General features: G+C 30.9%; 2 protein-coding genes across 3 annotated transcripts; both read right to left on the reverse strand.

The window, feature by feature from the left end:
* Positions 1 to 3,701: 3,701 nt before the first annotated feature.
* LOC106341970 (polyadenylate-binding protein-interacting protein 10-like) lies at positions 3,702 to 6,642 on the reverse strand. Of its 2 annotated transcripts, none has more exons than XM_013780736.1 (11): positions 6,492 to 6,642; positions 5,948 to 6,403; positions 5,468 to 5,575; positions 5,359 to 5,403; positions 5,199 to 5,271; positions 5,020 to 5,138; positions 4,898 to 4,957; positions 4,771 to 4,818; positions 4,619 to 4,684; positions 4,358 to 4,419; positions 3,702 to 4,042 (listed from the first exon to the last, which is right to left on the reverse strand). In XM_013780736.1, the coding sequence occupies exons 2-11, from the start codon at positions 6,320 to 6,322 to the stop codon at positions 3,985 to 3,987; spliced, it is 1,014 nt and encodes a 337-aa protein (XP_013636190.1). In that variant the 5' UTR covers positions 6,323 to 6,403; positions 6,492 to 6,642; the 3' UTR covers positions 3,702 to 3,984. The 2 variants fall into 2 exon arrangements, with proteins under 2 accessions (XP_013636190.1, XP_013636189.1); XM_013780735.1 differs by having other exon boundaries at positions 5,948 to 6,392; positions 6,492 to 6,641.
* Positions 6,643 to 7,499: 857 nt separating this feature from the next.
* Positions 7,500 to 8,945, reverse strand: LOC106335413 (ATP-dependent DNA helicase pif1-like). Its single transcript, XM_013773937.1, has 2 exons — positions 7,778 to 8,945; positions 7,500 to 7,534 (listed from the first exon to the last, which is right to left on the reverse strand). The coding sequence occupies exons 1-2, from the start codon at positions 8,943 to 8,945 to the stop codon at positions 7,500 to 7,502; spliced, it is 1,203 nt and encodes a 400-aa protein (XP_013629391.1).
* Positions 8,946 to 17,231: the final 8,286 nt, after the last annotated feature.

A 17,231-nucleotide genomic window follows, 5' to 3' on the forward strand; every position in this document is an offset into this window, starting at 1 on the left:
AAACAAAACCTAAAATTCCTAAATCTATCCCAAAAATATGATTTAAGCCATGATTGTGTACAAAATCTTCTCTAATCATCACCTTAACACATGATTGAAGCCTAAACATCCTAACTAACTCAAAAAATTTACCTTTTACCTTTCTATTTTCAAACTCTAAAAAGAAGTGGAGATAGAGTTTCATACCTTTGCAGAACGAACTAAAGAGTGATAGATTCGTAAAAAGCTCACGAAATCGTATGGGTTAGGCCAAATAATCGTCCAAATCAGAGTGAAATTGAGTGAGTTAGGGTTAATGAACTTGGGTGAGAATTTGATTTTGTCTCCCTTTATTCGTGAATGGGAAATTATGGGTTTCATCCCAGAGAAATCGAGTTTAAAGAGTTGAAATCATGCTTGGTCGGATCAAATCAAGTGGGAATCAATCCGGATATAATAATACAAAACCAAAAAAATTGATTTGGGATTCTTTCCTCGGCACGGGATCGATCGATCTATTCTTACAGATCGGTCGATTTGTGTAAATCGACCTTCGCCGATCGAGTGAAATAGACCAGGTCGATCAGTATATATTTCGCATTTTTTTTTGTTCTGAATAATGATCGGGATCGATCGATCCACTATAACTTGTAAAGTGGGATCGATCGATCCCCCTTGTCGAACTCAATATATATCTTTTTAAAAAAAATTACAATTTTAAGGGCATTACTGCCATTTTGGAAAAAAATAGTCTAATAGGACATAAAGTAGTATAAATTAGTCTAAAGGGACATAGTTGCCATTTTTTTGCTCTAAAAAAAACAGATTTCCCAATTTAATAAAACTAGATGACAAACAAATGGTAACATGATAAATGATGGTAAAGCCATAGTATTAAGAAATGGTGAAAGGTGATTGGCAAAAGATGACAGTTAATCATATTTTGATTGGTTAAAAACGAAGCCACTTAAAATTGTATTCACATTTTCATTTGAACATAAGAAAATTATGTCAACAGTTAAACCTAGCGCCTTAATCACAACTAAATGATAATTTGCGTCCTGTGCGGGGTGAATTTAGAAAGAAAAAAATTGTACTTAAAAATTATAAACTATACACATTTTGTTATCAATAACTTTTTTTTACATTTGATTAGAAGTGGACATTCGAGTACTATTTGATTCGATTCGGATACTTGAGGGTTTGGTTCGGTTCGGATCGGATCTTTGCGAGTTTGGTTCGGGGTTGGGTTTAGATAACCTATTTAAATTTTTTCAAAAATTAAACTTCATATATACTTTAAATTTATCAAAATCTAAAAATAAAATAATATATAACATATAATTTTGAATAATATATGCCAAAGTACTTAATCTTAACATAAAAATTGGTTTAGCTTAAATATTTGGATAGAAAATCAATAGATTTTAAGTATTTTAGATGTTATAAGTATCGTTTAGCTATTTTAAACATGTACTTGTAACTATTTGTATATATTTCCAAGTATTTTGGACAACTTAAAAACGTCTTATATATTTTGTATATTCTTTTAGATATTAAATTTAAAAATAATTAATATATGTAAGTATATAAATCTTGTTCGGATATATTCGGATACCTAAGATATTACGGTTTGGATCGCGTTCGGTTCTGATTCTTTAGATACAAAATTTTTTAACCAATTCGGATATCTAACCAATTTTGGTTAAAATTCAGTACTAATCTTTGGATCAGCATTGGTTTGGTTTTTTGGATTCGAATTTTTTGCCCTACCCTATATTTTTATTGTGACAAAATGTTAAACAAAAATGATGATGGTTTATATTGATTTTGGGTATACAATCATTTATAAACCAAACACATTTTACTATGCATGTAGCCCATTTAGTTAATCATTAAAAATTGTTCTGGACCCATTTAGGAAAAACAATGGGCTGAACTTAAAAAAAATGTTACAATTTCAGATTGTCAATTGCCAGTTCCAAATATTCTATGCTTGTGTTTTGACGAATAGAAAGGGGGTTAGGGTTAGGAAATCAATATTTTTTGTGCAATCCATGTTTTCGCTAAGTGATTTCAATAACTTCTAAATAAATCTTAGTTGTATCGATCTCTTGTAATATTTTCGAACAATATTAATTAATAAAATTTTACACTTGCTACAGTAATCAATTGTTTCTCAATTAATATATATAGGAGATTATAGTAATCACATAAATCAAAACAATACCTCTTGTAACGTTGGTTGTTTTGTAACTCAACGGTGTATCAATATCAAAAATATATTTATGGTAACTAAATCAAAATAATCATTTTATTTATTTTATATGGTATATAATTATATTTCAAAGATATTGACATAAATATATAGTATATTTTAATATCAATATTTTTTATTGAGATTTCCTACTCATATGGTTTTATTAAAATTTGTATATTTGATGTAACAGAAAAAAATTAAATCATTAATCTCAAATTTTCGATGTGGTATTTTTCGATTCAAATTTCAAATTTAAAATATTAAGGTCTCAATACTCTTTCACTGAAAATTTCAAAATTAAGATATTTATATATTTTTAAATGGTGCATAGTTTAATTTAAATGATATTAAAATAGATATATATATATATATATATATATATATATATATTATTTAATATGAATATCCATTAAGTAAAAATTCATATTAATATGATTGTATGATCATTTGTATCTTGTTATAACAAAAAATTAGGCTATTGATCACAAAATTTTCAAAGAGATTTTAATCATTTTTTTTGTAATTTAAAGTTGTTTTAAAAAATTCAAAATATAACATATAAGAGAAATTTTAATTTTTTATTACATGGTTAATGTGATGATTTAATTTCTTTTAATAATATAAAATCAAATAAAAATGAGGAATGATACAAAAATTGTTATCAAATCTTTATTATTCATAATCATTAATTGTCATATATATGTTAATCATATTAGGTAACTCCGTATCTTTTATTTAAGGAATGAATACACGCTTCTTATATTTTGGGTTAATAAAATGTTCCCTAGTTATTGAATTTTGGACCAACATTTTTTTCAATTGATTATTAAGATGTCATGTAAGCTAAATTATCATCCTAATTAAGTGACACATAACAAGAGTCTCTTTTTAATTAGTACTAACTTAAGGTTATATCTTTTTAAATGATCATTAATTAATATATATGGGATGATAGCGCATTAAAAGTATACTAGATTCTAACCTATATTTTTTTGTTTTAACTGTATTTTTTGTTTTAATTTCTTTTTAGAAATTTAATTTTCATATTTGTGTTTTTTTTATGTAATCATATTTGCGTTTTTATTTGTAATCATATTTATATATAAATCTTAATCAAAATCTATTTTATAAAATAATAGCAATTTAAAATTTGATTCAATATACGCTTGGTTTTTTGTAATCATATGTTTGTATACCAGTTTTCATCAATTCTGAAAAAAGTTGTAAACAAAATAGAAAGTAGAGGCATATATGCAGAAGGAAAGAAGTTCTTATTTTTTCTCCGTAGTTTTTATTTTCTTTCTTTTTTTAAATATATGTTTTTCAGTTTAGAAGAAAAACAAGAACTGTGAAGATATACCTGAAATAACTGAGTTTTTCAAAATATTATCTAATGTTATTAAGCAAAAACTGTAAAAAAAAAATTATTTATCGTTTGTGAAAAACTCCAACTGTATTGGAAAGTTAGAAACAGTAATAAAAGGAAACATAATGATGCCAAAGATCAAACGAACAGTTAGCATCACAATATAAAGAACAAAGTTCTTAAGAGTAAGTATCAAAGATACCGGGCAGGCTCTGCTAACTGCGACGCAAACTTCAAAAGTAAAATAGACTAAAAAAGATTTTGATATTATAAACACAAAAACGCCTCAAGTACCTTCTTCTTCTCTCTTCTTTAGACTTCTCTCTCCTTTTCTATATATATGTTTTTGGGGATCTCCAGCAAGAGCTTTGCCAACATTTCATTTGCTTTCAGCGAGAGGATAGTGCGGCCTTACTGGTGTCTTTGATGGACTTACCCTGTTACAAACACACACATAAAGATGAAGATAGATTCTCAAATTATGTTAATAACATTTTTTTAACATAATGAAGACACCAAAGAACGATATCACATTTTTATGCAAATGAATTATATTCAGAATTGAGTAAAGACCGAGCCAAGTCGAGTATCTGACATCAACACTTTTAATTAGTTTGTATTCAATCAATATATCAAGTTTGCTTTTTTGGTAATGCCTGATACTACAACCTACCATGCAACAACTGTTATCAACGAGATAAAAACAGAATGAAAAGCTAAAATCTTGGGATTAAAATGTAGAAAGCTTTTACCTTATTGGGAGTGCGCCCAAGAAAATGCCACTGCAGTTAAGAGCACGAATTGCACTTTCAGCCTGAGAGACAACATTAAAAACTAAGTAGGCTGATGAAATGCATTTCAACATATCAAGATAGAAAAGGTAATCACTGTTTCTTTAAAATGCATTAGATAGGCATGCAATGCAAGTAGAACAATCTTAGCTAGTAACTGAAACTATTCAATCACCGAAAGCTAGTTTTCCAAAATGGTAACCTAGGCAGAGAGAGAATTACATTGGAAAACTCAACAAAAGCGATGCGGCTATGGTGGTGATAGTCTCCAAGCCTCAGACGGTGAACCTACGATAGATATTGAAGAAAAGAAATATTGACTGTTAGAGCAGAAAACAAAAACACACATATAAAAGCTTAAACCAGATCCTTACCTCTCCACAAAACATTTCAAAGAAGCCTTTCAAGTCAGTTTGACTAATCTGCAGATTCAAGAGACAAAGCCATTGATGAATGAAAGTTAGTTTCTAATAAAATTAATGGTACATGAACTGAAGTTACCCGCTTGTCAATGTTGGTACAGTAAACAGTCCTCATGCACATCGCACGCTCATCCTCGGACTGGAAGAAAAAAACAATCATTATGCTCGAGACTATATTAACCATGAACATTTGAAGCTTACCCGGGGAAGGAAAGTGGGGTTAACAGGGGCGATAGCGGTTTTGGAGGGAAGCACCTTAAGAGGGTAAGGGCAAAAGCCAAGCACTGTTCCTGACATGCTCAAAGCAGCCCTAGCTCCCTCTGCAGGCAAAATATTAGTTAAGAAACAGTACTTGTTAACTAGTAAAGAAAGGAACTTACCTTCATTGGTGAATTCAACAAAAGCGAAACGAAGGAGAGAATTTGGGTCACCGCATACACGACAATCAACAACCTTTTTGATCCTCCCCAAAAAATGAGAAAGTATCATATAATAAAGTACCAAAACATTCTAAAGAAAGCAAAGATCATTTTTGAGTACCTCTCCACAATAAGCAAATACACCTGCAAGGTTCTCCTCGGTAACCTAGAAACGAGACAAGTTAAAAGAGAGGCAGTGGTGATAGAGTGGATTCCTTTACAGGTTTTACCAGTTGATCGATGTGGGAGACATAGACAGTTCTCCTGATGACATCTTCCTTCTGAGCCAAGCTGGCTCTTTTGTTCGTTCTTCTCTTCCCTTGCCCAAAGCTCCTTCTCTGTAAACAAACAAGAATTACGAAATTTGATATCCACTCCACATAACAGTTTTGCACACTCTTCTATTACGTCTCTACTCCCTAGCAGCTAATAAGAATCATTTGAAGGATGTTCAAAAACTGATATACCAAAACAGTAAGCTACCAAATCATGGTAAGCAAAACACACACACAAAAGCTCTACACTTTATATGACTGACACTGTATCATCGAAAAATCCAGGAGTTGATAAGATAAACACAAAGGTCAAATGGTTATTAACTCAAAAACCAGATAACAAATGAAGAACCAAAACAAACACACACAAACTTGTTATCCGTAAAACAAAACATATAAATTAAAACTGTTTTAAGGATGAGAATATATGTATACCCTTCTAGGAAGATGATCATTCCCATCTGCAAGAACAGGTTGCACTGCAAAACCATTTCTCAAAACCCCAGATTGACTTGTAGCCAGATAAGGAGGAACAAACTCCTTAGCCATCGGGTTGAGCTTAGAAAACGCATCAGCCAAGTTCTTGATCTCACTCTTGAGACACCCTCCACTCTTTTCCCTCTCACCATTTGGGTTCCGACCCTTTCCGGCAGTCTCATTGGTCGATGAGCAAAGAGAGGAATCGGATTTAGGGCTCTGATCGTCAACACATGACGGCTTCGTCTCAGCTGCTGAAGAAGCAGTGTTGTTGTTGTCTAAATTCTGACCAGAAGAGTCAACTTTGCCACCAGCATTCTCAGGGACAGCCATGATCGGACACAAAGAGAGAGGTGAAAATCTCCGAAAGATCAGAAAACCAAAGTTAGGAACTTGAAGATGTCTGCATCAAAACTAAACCAAACTGAGAACAATTGCAATAGAATTTGAGAAAGAGAATGTAAAACCAAACAGCCACAGAGAGAAAGAGAAGATAGGAAACCTGAGACTTATCTGTCGATCAATGGTTTTCCGCAGATGGAGAAACCCCAACTTTAAAGATCAACTATGAGCAGAAGAAGAAGAGCGACACTGATACAAAGCAAAAATTGGATTTTTTTAGGAAGAAAGTTAAATAAGTCAAAGAGGAGAAAACTTGGAATATTCCATCCAATCGGCATAAATGAATATGATTAGAAATTTAGAATACAAGTAACATCATTACACCATCATACATTTGGTTACTATATACTTTTGCTTTGGTACATTTCATATCTTTTACTTTATCCTTATGAAGCTTCCTTCTTTTCGTTTTTTTTTAATTGACTAAATCAAGGGAATTCCCTATAAATTATTTAATAGTGATTTGATTACATGTTATCACCACAATTATTCTAACAAAAAATTGATGACATGACTCACTTAAATTTTAAGATAACACTAGATTCTGACCCGCCCTTAAATATATTTTTTGTTTTACATTTTTTTAGGTATTTTCAATTGGTAATTTAAATATAGGTCTAATGGCATAAAGCATAATAAATAATATTCTAAATAATGATAAAGATAAAAGAAATAATAGTTGGACCATACTTTTATCAATGAGTCACACTGCTATTTTAATAGAATAGATGAAACCTATCTAATTATGGTATGGTTTAACACATCTATTATTCAAATATAAAAAATATTAAGAATATAATTATTGCCATAATTAACAAATTAAGTATATAATTACTATCATACTTAAAACATAGAGAAAATAGCCTCAAATAGGGTGAAACCAAGTTTTTCTTTCCAATCTAGGTCCTCTCTCCGCACGATGTGTGGAAAAGTGAATTGATAATTGAATTTTGATTATAAGTTTCAATTTCTTTTTTGAAATGAAAGCATCGTATGTTCCAAAATGTCTGAAAAATTGGTGAATATCGAGTTTACCCAATTGTTTAAAATCTAAAAGAGTAGCTAAGTAAAATAGACAATGTAAAAAACAAATTAAGTCTTTCGCAGATCAGAAGTTGTTGAGGTTCATAAGAAACAAATGGCCTGAAATTGGTTGAGAATAAGTTAGTTAGCATAAGTTTAGGTAAATACAATAGTATTGCTATTTATATGAAAATGTTCCTACTTGGCTTAGCTGAGAAAAAAACCTACGTGTAAGTCCCTTCTTTATTGGCTTGTATCATCGCATGGTTGATATGTCGGGCATTGCTTACCTGTGAATATAGTATTTTATCAGAAGACTTCGAAAAATGATGGGAGTAAAAACTATAAGTTATTTTAAATTACCTTTGGCGGGAGGAAGACCTTTGAATATTTCTTTGTAGACTATGTTCTTCACTTTCAGATGTTGGGAATCTTCGGTTTTGATGATCTTTAATCCTGCTTTGCTTGTGACACGTGAGAGGGCCACATAAAGTTGACCATGAGAGAAGACCGGTTTAGGAAGATATAAAATGACTTCTTTTAAACTCTGGCCTTGGCTTTTGTTGATTGTCATTGCGTAGCACAATCTGATAGGAAATTGCCGCCGACGTAATGTGAACGGTAACTTTGTTTCATCATACAAAAGCACAATTCTTGGGATCAAGACCTCTTCTCCAATGTGGGAGCCAGTGATTAGTTTGGCCTTCAGAACGCGATCGCCAACATGTGTTAGGATCATTCCTGTACCATTGCACAATCCCTTTTTCTGATTTATGTTTCGCAGAAGCATAACTGGGGCACCAACTTTCAGAGTTAGTTTGTGCGAAGGCAAACCCGATAATTCTAATGAGTTGAGATACTCAACAGAGTATAATGTATCATTTTGATCTGATGTAGTATCTGATAACTCAAAACTGTCTGAGCTGAAGTAATCTCTTGATACCCCGTCGGTCCGTGAGATGGTGTAAGCATTGATTTCATCGACGGTTTCATTACGGGGTGTGAGGATAGCTTTATCAGTATAGGAAGTCTGGGAATCCATCGGTTTGTTGATTTCCCCATATGCGGCATCAACAACTCCTTCCAATGGGTCAACAAAACCTTGACGAATCAAAGATTCATCGATATCTATGAATTGATCATGGTAGCCATCATCCTCATATTCTTGTCCTGTCTCAAGACGACCTTCCCCGACCTTGAGAAGCCACTCGGAAAACTCTTTCTCATCCTGATTGACTCGCATATTTGTTTTCAAAGAGAACTTTTGGCAGCTATTCCATAGATATGAATGGCTTATCGAAGCTAATACATTATCAGCTCTACTACCTTGTGGAATGACCGGTAGGATCTGTCTGAAATCACCACCTAACATAACTGTTTTGCCGCCAAAAGGCTGATTCTTTGCGGGTGGATTTTTCATAGACATTATGTCCTTCAAAGTCTTGTCTAATGCTTCAAAAGCATGCTTGTGTGTCATAGGTGCCTCATCCCAAATTATGAGGTCCGTTTCCTCAATTAGTTCAGCCAGCATTGTACCTGGTTTGATGTTGCAGAGCTTATCTTCGTCGAGCTTCAACGGAATATTGAAGCGAGAATGAGCTGTTCTCCCGTTTGGCAGTAGCAATGCGGCTATTCCCGAAGAAGCAACTGGTAGGACGATTTTTTTTCTTGAGCGAAGTCTGGATATAATAGTCTGGTATAGGAATGTTTTTCCTGTGCCCCCTGCGCCATATACAAAGAAAATTTTCCCTCTTTTTTATCAACAGACTCTAAGACTGATTCATAGATCGCACGCTGCTCCGCATTAAGTAACTTGTACTGCTTGTCATGTTTTAGTGTTTCTTGACACAGTAATTAATGTACTTCTTGACACAGTAAATCTAAATTAATGTTAATGAGATATGGGATTTCAAATATAGTAACGATTATTTTTAATTTCTAAATATAGTAACATAAGACCCTGGAGCAATAATTATTTTTTTTAAATTCACAAACCAATAACAAAGGAATCTCAAAATTTAATAACTCCTCTAAATTCTTTGGCCAATAACCCCCCTACATCTCGTCATCCGTAAAGTAGTATCCTATATTATAATTTGTTTCTTTCATATTTTAGTATTATTTTGCTTATGTTTCATTTTATTTTATATTTATAATTTAGTTTATGAAAACAATAATTTTATTGCTTTTGTTTCGTTTTTATCTTTACTTCATAATTTATTTTATATAAGTTTTTTGCTTACTCTCATGGATTCATTTCCACGAAATATAATTTAATTAAACAAAACAAATACACAATTTTTTTTTTAGATCCAAGCTTAATTTATATAGACATACACACTTTCGTTAATCCCCCTTATTATATAACATGTAATATTTCTTTCTAAGACTATTAACTTTCTAATACCTATTGATTCAAAAATCTCTTTAAATCTTCTCATCCCGCGCAGAGCGCGGACTATATCTAATAAGTTTTTCAGTATTTTAGTTTCTATATATTTGCTTTAATTAATATGTATAAATCATGTTTTCTGTAAATTATTAAATATAAAATATGTATTAATGATATCTTTGTTAATTATTGGACCAAAAGAGTCTTGAAATTATATTTAACAATAGGGGATCAATATACATAGAGACATCTCAAGTGAAGTGGAAAGTAATGATATTCAAAATTAAAAAGACAGTTTGGTAAACAAAAAAAGTTAAGTAAAGTTGGAGAAAAATATTTATACAAATTTGAATTATTTTTAAATGTTAATACAAATGGTAAAAAACAATGTTTACTATTTTCTTATAAACATATCATAGAGCCAATAACTTTAAATTTGACTTGTATCCGTGATCAAACCAATAATTTGGTTATTGGATATGCAATCTAATTTTTTTCTTCTAAAACCTGTTATTTAAAAATCTGTTAAAACCAGCAAAAATTCGTCTGGGACAACTGATAGATAAATTTTATTTAATTTTCTGTTGTTTTTTAAATTAGTTGATTCATTTTTTTTCTTTAGTCATATATAATACTCACTAATTTTTTGATTTCTGATTATTTATCTTGTGAATAAAAATTCACTATACATCTAAAAATTAAGTGAATAAAAATGAATATAACGAAAATTAATTAATGTGATTTGAAATTTTTTACAATTAGGAGAATTTTTTTAAATTTTATTAAATTTATAAAAAATCATAATTTCCATAATATTCAAATACACAGATAATGTAACTTTGGTCAAAACACAAAATTTTATCATAGACTATTATGATATTTTATGAAAAACTAATATCACGACTAAGAAAAAAATATGAGAAAAGTAGATTGAAGTTGTAACGGGAATGGATGCAGAACACTTTATAGAACTCATTATTTATGAATTTTAAATCGTTGATGACACACTAAAAAGTATATAAAAGAAAAGCAACCCGATGGCACATAAGAATTATATCTCCGTGAGACTTGTTAGAGTAATAAATAAGCGTGGTTATTTCAGTAAGAGAAACCAAGTTAGCTTAAAGATGCGACTACCATACCAATCAAGCTAAACACTTTGAGCTACAAACGAAATATTTATGAAAAGAGAGAACATGCATCTCACAGGCCAAGCAATTGAAATTGCAAACAAACCATTACTGCAGAAAGAGGAATATCTTCTCAAATGCAACCGGTAAGAGTTTTAAGCCTACCTCTTCCGCTGGCTCTCGCCTACATAAAAGTGGATGGCAACTTTATTTTTGTTAAAGGGATAGTAAAAAGGATATAAGAAGTAATGGGAATGCAGCATCAGAATACCTTATTGGAAGCGACGGATCACCTTGGTCGTTCAAAAAAAAAATAGCGATGGATCACAGCATGATATATGTCCGACCAAGAATCGTTCTCATCGGATCGGAGTTGGAGAAGTAGTTCGTGAGAGACGTGAGTAAGATATATAGGGTGAATTTGGTGGAATTAAATCGTTAAGTTGCCATTGGAGTGTTATAGTAATGAGGCTTTGATGAATCGAAGTGGTGGAGAAGCCGTTACGCCGGAGAATCAGAACGTCAAAGTTCGGAATACGAAGAGCAAGAGACATGTCGTGTTAGTACAAATAAGAAACTTAATAGTTTTGATGGGCTTCCTATGCGGCTCAGAATGATGACAAAATGAATTACATGGCCTGCTTTAATAAATTACATGGCCTGATTTTGCTGCAAGTTGGATTTGTCCGTGGAATTTAGAAGATCAGATTGTCTGACTTGGCAAAACTATAGAACATAATTGGTTGAATAAAAATGCACACGTTGGACTGCTTAAGAGTTGAGTATATTCCCCTTTTAGTATTGTTAGATAATTACTATCATACTTAAAAGATAGAGAAAATGGCCTCAAATAGCGTGAAACCAAGTTTTTCTTTCCAATCTAGCTTTTGAAGCTCAAAATCACAAAACTATATTTCATTTAATGGGAAAATCGCATTTTAAACCCTGAGAGTGTCATATTATCGCACTTTAAACACTGAATGTTTTTTACGAACACTTTAAACTTTGAAAGTGACATTTTTATCTTAACAAACCTCCAATGCGGTTTATTTGTTTACCAAGTCAACTAGATGACATGTACTGTTCATTTTGTGATGACGTGTCGGGTTTTTTCTTTTTTTTTTTATTTTTTTTAAATAAAAAATAAAATACATAGAAAATTCGAAAAAACTTAAAAAAATCAATTTTTTTGAAAGATTAAAAAAATATATAAAAATTCAAGAAATATATAAATAACATTTCAAAATTAAAAATAAAATAAAATATTTTTCAAAAAAATAATCCAATTATAAACTAATAAATATATATAATATAATAACTTGAATGGTGATACTAGATTCTGGTTTTTTATTTTTTATCTATTTTTTATTTATTAATACTTAGCTTATTTAAATTTTTGTGAAACTAGAAAAAATCTCATAAACCACTTAAAATGTTTTTGACCTTAACTAAAATATCATAAGTTAGTTTGAAATATAATTAAGAGATAGAGAGGTATGCTTTTAGATTTGTATATGTTAGGTTTTGGTATGAGTGGAGCTTCTTAGATAAGTAACATATATTTTAGTTTTTCTAAAGTTTGATTAGTTATTTATTTAATTTCAAAGTTATTTACTATTTTTAAGAACTTCACTTATAAGTTAATTTCTTTTTAAACAAACTTAAAATTACTAAAATAAATATCATTTTAATAAATAATACCAATAATAGGATTAATTTTGAAAAGTTAACAAGTTAAGTATTAATAAATAAAAAAATATCAAAAATATCAAAAACCAAAAACCAGAATCTAGAATCACCTTTCAAATTATTATATTATATATTTATTTATTGGTTTATAATTGGATTAATTTTTAAAAATATTTATTTTATTTTTATTTTGAAATCTTATTTTTTATGTTTTTGAATTTTTAGATTTATTTTATTTTTTTTGAATTTTTTTGAATTTTTTTGAATTTTTTTGAATTTTTTTAAATTTTCTACGTATTTTATTTTTTATTTAAAATAAGGAAAAAAAACCGACACGTCATCACAAAATGAACAGTACAGGTCACCTAGTTGACTCGGAGGTTTGTTATGATAAAAATGTCACTTTCAAAGTTTAAAGTGCTAGTCAAAAACATTCAGTGTTTAAAGTGCGAGAATATGACACTCTCAGGGTTTAAAATGCGATTTTTCCTTTCATTTAATATGGGACAATTCTCCTAAATAGACATGTTTAAGTTTATGTCTCAAAAATAGCCTCTCAAACTAAAAATCAGATTAATAGTCTTCATTAATAGATCAAAAGTCTAAGCTACCCTTTCATTAATAAATCTTAAAAAGTAGAAAAAGAATCACTAAGGACTAGGACGACGAAAAGATTCGACGTCTTCGATGTCTCCACCATCATCGCCTTCTTCTCTCGACGACGCCGGAGATAAATCACGGCGAATTTACAGCCGTCGACACTCTTATCAGTCGAAAATCGAACTAAGCCATGTAAGTATTAAACATTTCCAATTCAAAATTAAAATTAGGGTTCTTAATTGAAAAATTGGATGTTTCGCAGATGGATATTTAATATTACCTTGTTTACCTTGAATTTTCAAACAGATAAACACATATCTCAAAGAGATTAGTAACCAAGTAACTCTCATCTCACTCGAAGAGTTTTTTTCCATCTCTCCGCCAAGCCTAAGCTTCCATTTCTCTCCAAGGTACTCGCTTTCTTCCCAGTCTCTCAAAGAATTGCCCCTTTTGTGTTTTTATGTATTGTATTTGATCTTGTCTAGTAGTTTTAGGCTAAGCTTGTTTGTGGGATATGTCTCTGAAAGGCTAGTTTAATACCAATGATAACAGCTCATCTGTAAGGTCTTAATCCTATTTAGCCTCACGTCTAAGCATTTGATACGATTTGATGTTAACTTTTGGTATTTGAAAATTGCAGCCTAGTCATAGTAGATGCAACCCTGTGGTGAAAGGTCTATCTAACAAGGAAATATCCTTAGTTACTAATCTCTTTGAGATAAGTGTTTATTCATTTCTTTGATAAGATCGTTCTTTATTTTACTTGTTTGATTTTAAAAAGGATCTACAAACAAGTATCAGAGTTTAAACCACCTACAAAAACTCATGACCATCTACAAAATTTGGTAAGAAATTTTGAACACCCAATGACACATATAAATTTTGGTAAGATTGTTTTTTATTTTACTTGTTTGGCTTACGCATGTTGATATGTTTACCAGGCTCGTGAATTTGCTTATGACATTGTTAGTCTCTTTCTTGTGCTTGTGAAACTGTGTAGTTTTTTTTAATTTTAGGAATGATTTGGGTAGTTTCATGAAAGTTTTCCAGAAAATCCGATGTTAACAAATTTGAAAAACTTTTTGCTTGGTGTCTTGTTTTGCTTACACATGTTGATATGTTTGGCTGGCTCGTGAATTTTCTTATGACATGTTAGTATCTTTCTTGTGCTTGTGAAACTGTGTAGTTTTTTAAATTTCAGGAAGGATTTGGTTAGTTTCAGGAAAGCTTTTCAGAAAATCCGATGTTAACAAATTTGAAAAACTTTTTTCTTGGTGTTTTGTTTGACTTACGCATGTTGATATGTTTGGTAGGCTCGTAAATTTTCTTATGACATTGTTACTTTCTTTCGTGTGCTTTTGAAACTGTGTGGTTTTTTAAATTTCAGGAAGGATTTGTGTAGTTTCAGGAAAGCTTTTCAGAAATTCTCAGTATTCCTGAGTGTTACTGAGATGAGTTTGTTTGTGAAAATTTGTTGGGTTTTTTTTTTTAGTTTTAGGAAGGTGTTTCAAACTTTCAAGATAGCTTTCCAGAAAATCGGATACTAGTAAATTTGAAGAAAAAAAATTGGCTTGGTTTAGCAAGACAGCAACGCGATGGGAGATTCAATACATGTCATGCTAAGACTATGTTTTTGAATTTTGATGTTGACTTGGACAAGTAAGAAGTTTGTAATGAATGATGACGACATTTGTTTCATTTAGGTTGTTATTAAAGAAATTTTAGGATGTCTTGAAGCATTGTCGGTAATTCTATTAAGAAAGTGTTAAAATTTGTTATCATTGTAAAGTACATATCCTACCTAGGATAGCTTATAGTACTGTTAGGATGGGTTTCCAGAAAATAAAATGAGTAAGCATAAGCCTTTACTCCAAAAAGGAATTAATTGTGAAAATAATAGGATTGAAACCGAGAACTCTCGTAAATGGAATCCTAGTGTGCAGCCGCTATGCCAAGGGTGTTATACTTGCCAAATGTTATAAATAAATCAATATAAACTACATATTTATATTTAATTAAAAACAGAAAAAATGTTTTGCTTCCAAAGGGAATCGAAGGTAGGTTTAATGTGCTATACAAGTTGTGTAAGAGTAGAGGGCTAGCCGCTAGGCTATGGTGGATATTCGTTTTCTAAAGAATGTGAACTTATTTATTCACAAAGATAAATATATCTTATCTACTAATATATGATGGGTTTTCAAAAATCAAATATGAAAATGAGATTACCAAGATACAAGACCACTAAGCCAAGGTGTTATATCTCAAAATGAGTAAGTTTTTAAAAGCAATATAAGCAATTCTCTTGCTGATTGATAAGAAAATTAAAAAATGGTCTGATTCCATTAAGGAAAAAGTGACCATAAAACATGATGTGAGTTTCATAATACATAAATATTAGTCTTAAAACATAAGAGGGGAGTTGATAACATCGGATTAATCATCCATCCAACTTTCCCCAAGCTTTGGACAGTCGATTACTTTAACCTTGACATTAGCCAAGTTTCATTAGGCTTCAATGTTCTCTGCAGCAACGAAGTCAAAGTTTTCAGCCTTGATAATGACATCAAGCAAATAAATTTGCGAAGAAATAGATTTTACTTTGCATGAAGCCTCATTCCATTCAGATTCAGATTGTGTTTGTTCCTTGACCAAGCGGAGAATCGACTTGTAATGCTCTTCGGTTTCTCTTTTTTTTGTTAACCATAAATTTATATTATAAACTTGTAAAGAACTTTGGAATTTCTGTATGGGTTTCCAGAATAGTAGAATATAAGTGTGTTTCTTTCTAGCAAAGAAGTTTAACCTAAAAAAACAAAATGAGATCAAAAACTAAGGATTGATATATGCACATTTGGGAAATTTCAAATTGTGATTTGGAATTTTGGAGAAAAAAAGAGCAAATAAACATCTACCAGGATTCGAACACAAGATCTTTGGGGGAAGGAGGAATAAAGTGTTGCCACTAGGTCAAGTGTGTTTCAATTGTTTGGGGGAAGGAGGAATAAACTGATTTTTATTCAATTAAAAAAATAAAAAGCAATCCGATTCCAAAGAGAATCGAACGCGGGATGAGGCCAGTGTTTCAGTTTCATAAGAGAGGGGGTTTAGCCGCTAGGCTGAGGAGAATCATCTAGTAGAAGCTAAAACATAAATGTATTTAACTGTAAATTTTATATTATAAACGTTGGAAAGAACTTTGGAATTTCTGGATGGGTTTCTAGAATAGTTGAATATTAGTGTGTTTCTTTCTAACAAAGAAGTTTAAACTAAAAAAATGAAATCAGATCAAAAACTAAGGATTGATATCTGCATATTTAGGAAATTTCAAATTGTGATTTGGAATTTTGGAGGAAAAATGCATTTCAACCTAAATTCTATATTACATAAATTGAAAGCATCCAACTTATTCAACATAGGCTTCCAAAAGCTAATACATATGTGGTCAGTGCATATCACGTAACCAATAAATAAATAACACCCAAAAATGACCAATAAAATATAAATCACCAACAAACCATTGAAATGAAAAAGAATAGAACACAAATAAATAGGAAACTTCATCATATAGCAGGAGAAGCAAATGTATCAATAGTTTGTTTGTTACAGCTAGCTGAATCACTAATAACCTGCAGGATTCAATTTGTTTGGAAGGTTTAGTACATAATCAGGAAGCCTAACCTGAATAGTCTAAGAAAGAAGAAAATCATACAAACAAAAACAAAAAAAAACAAAAAGAAATTTGAAACGATATACCCGTTTTTCTCTCTGCACAGTAGAACCAAAAACTGGAATAGCATTCAAAAGAGGAGGAGAAGCAAATGTATCAGTAGTTTTCTTGTTACAGCTAGCTGAATCAGTAACAACCTATAAGATTCAATTTGTTTGGAAAGTTTAGTACATGCTCAGGAAGCCTATCATGAATAGTCTAAGAAAGAAGAAAATCATACAAACACAAAGAAAACAAAATTAGAAACTATGTACCTGTTTTTCTCTCTGCACAGTAGAA

The sequence above is a fragment of the Brassica oleracea genome, chromosome C1, assembly GCF_000695525.1.
Source record: "Brassica oleracea var. oleracea cultivar TO1000 chromosome C1, BOL, whole genome shotgun sequence".
Classification (NCBI taxonomy): domain Eukaryota; kingdom Viridiplantae; phylum Streptophyta; class Magnoliopsida; order Brassicales; family Brassicaceae; genus Brassica; species Brassica oleracea.

Excerpts from the sequence above, each read along its gene's own strand:
- LOC106335413 (XM_013773937.1), bottom strand. The coding sequence starts at position 8,945 with ATGCTGGCTGAACTAATTGAGGAAACGGACCTCATAATTTGGGATGAG. Across the intron at positions 7,535-7,777 it reads AGGTCTTCCTCCCGCCAAAG|GCCATTTGTTTCTTATGAAC; the intron begins GTAATTTAAAAT and ends AACCAATTTCAG.
- LOC106341970 (XM_013780736.1), bottom strand. The coding sequence starts at position 6,322 with ATGGCTGTCCCTGAGAATGCTGGTGGCAAAGTTGACTCTTCTGGTCAG. Across the intron at positions 4,958-5,019 it reads ACCCCACTTTCCTTCCCCGG|TCCGAGGATGAGCGTGCGAT; the intron begins GTAAGCTTCAAA and ends TTTTTCTTCCAG. Across the intron at positions 4,819-4,897 it reads GTACCAACATTGACAAGCGG|ATTAGTCAAACTGACTTGAA; the intron begins GTAACTTCAGTT and ends TTGAATCTGCAG.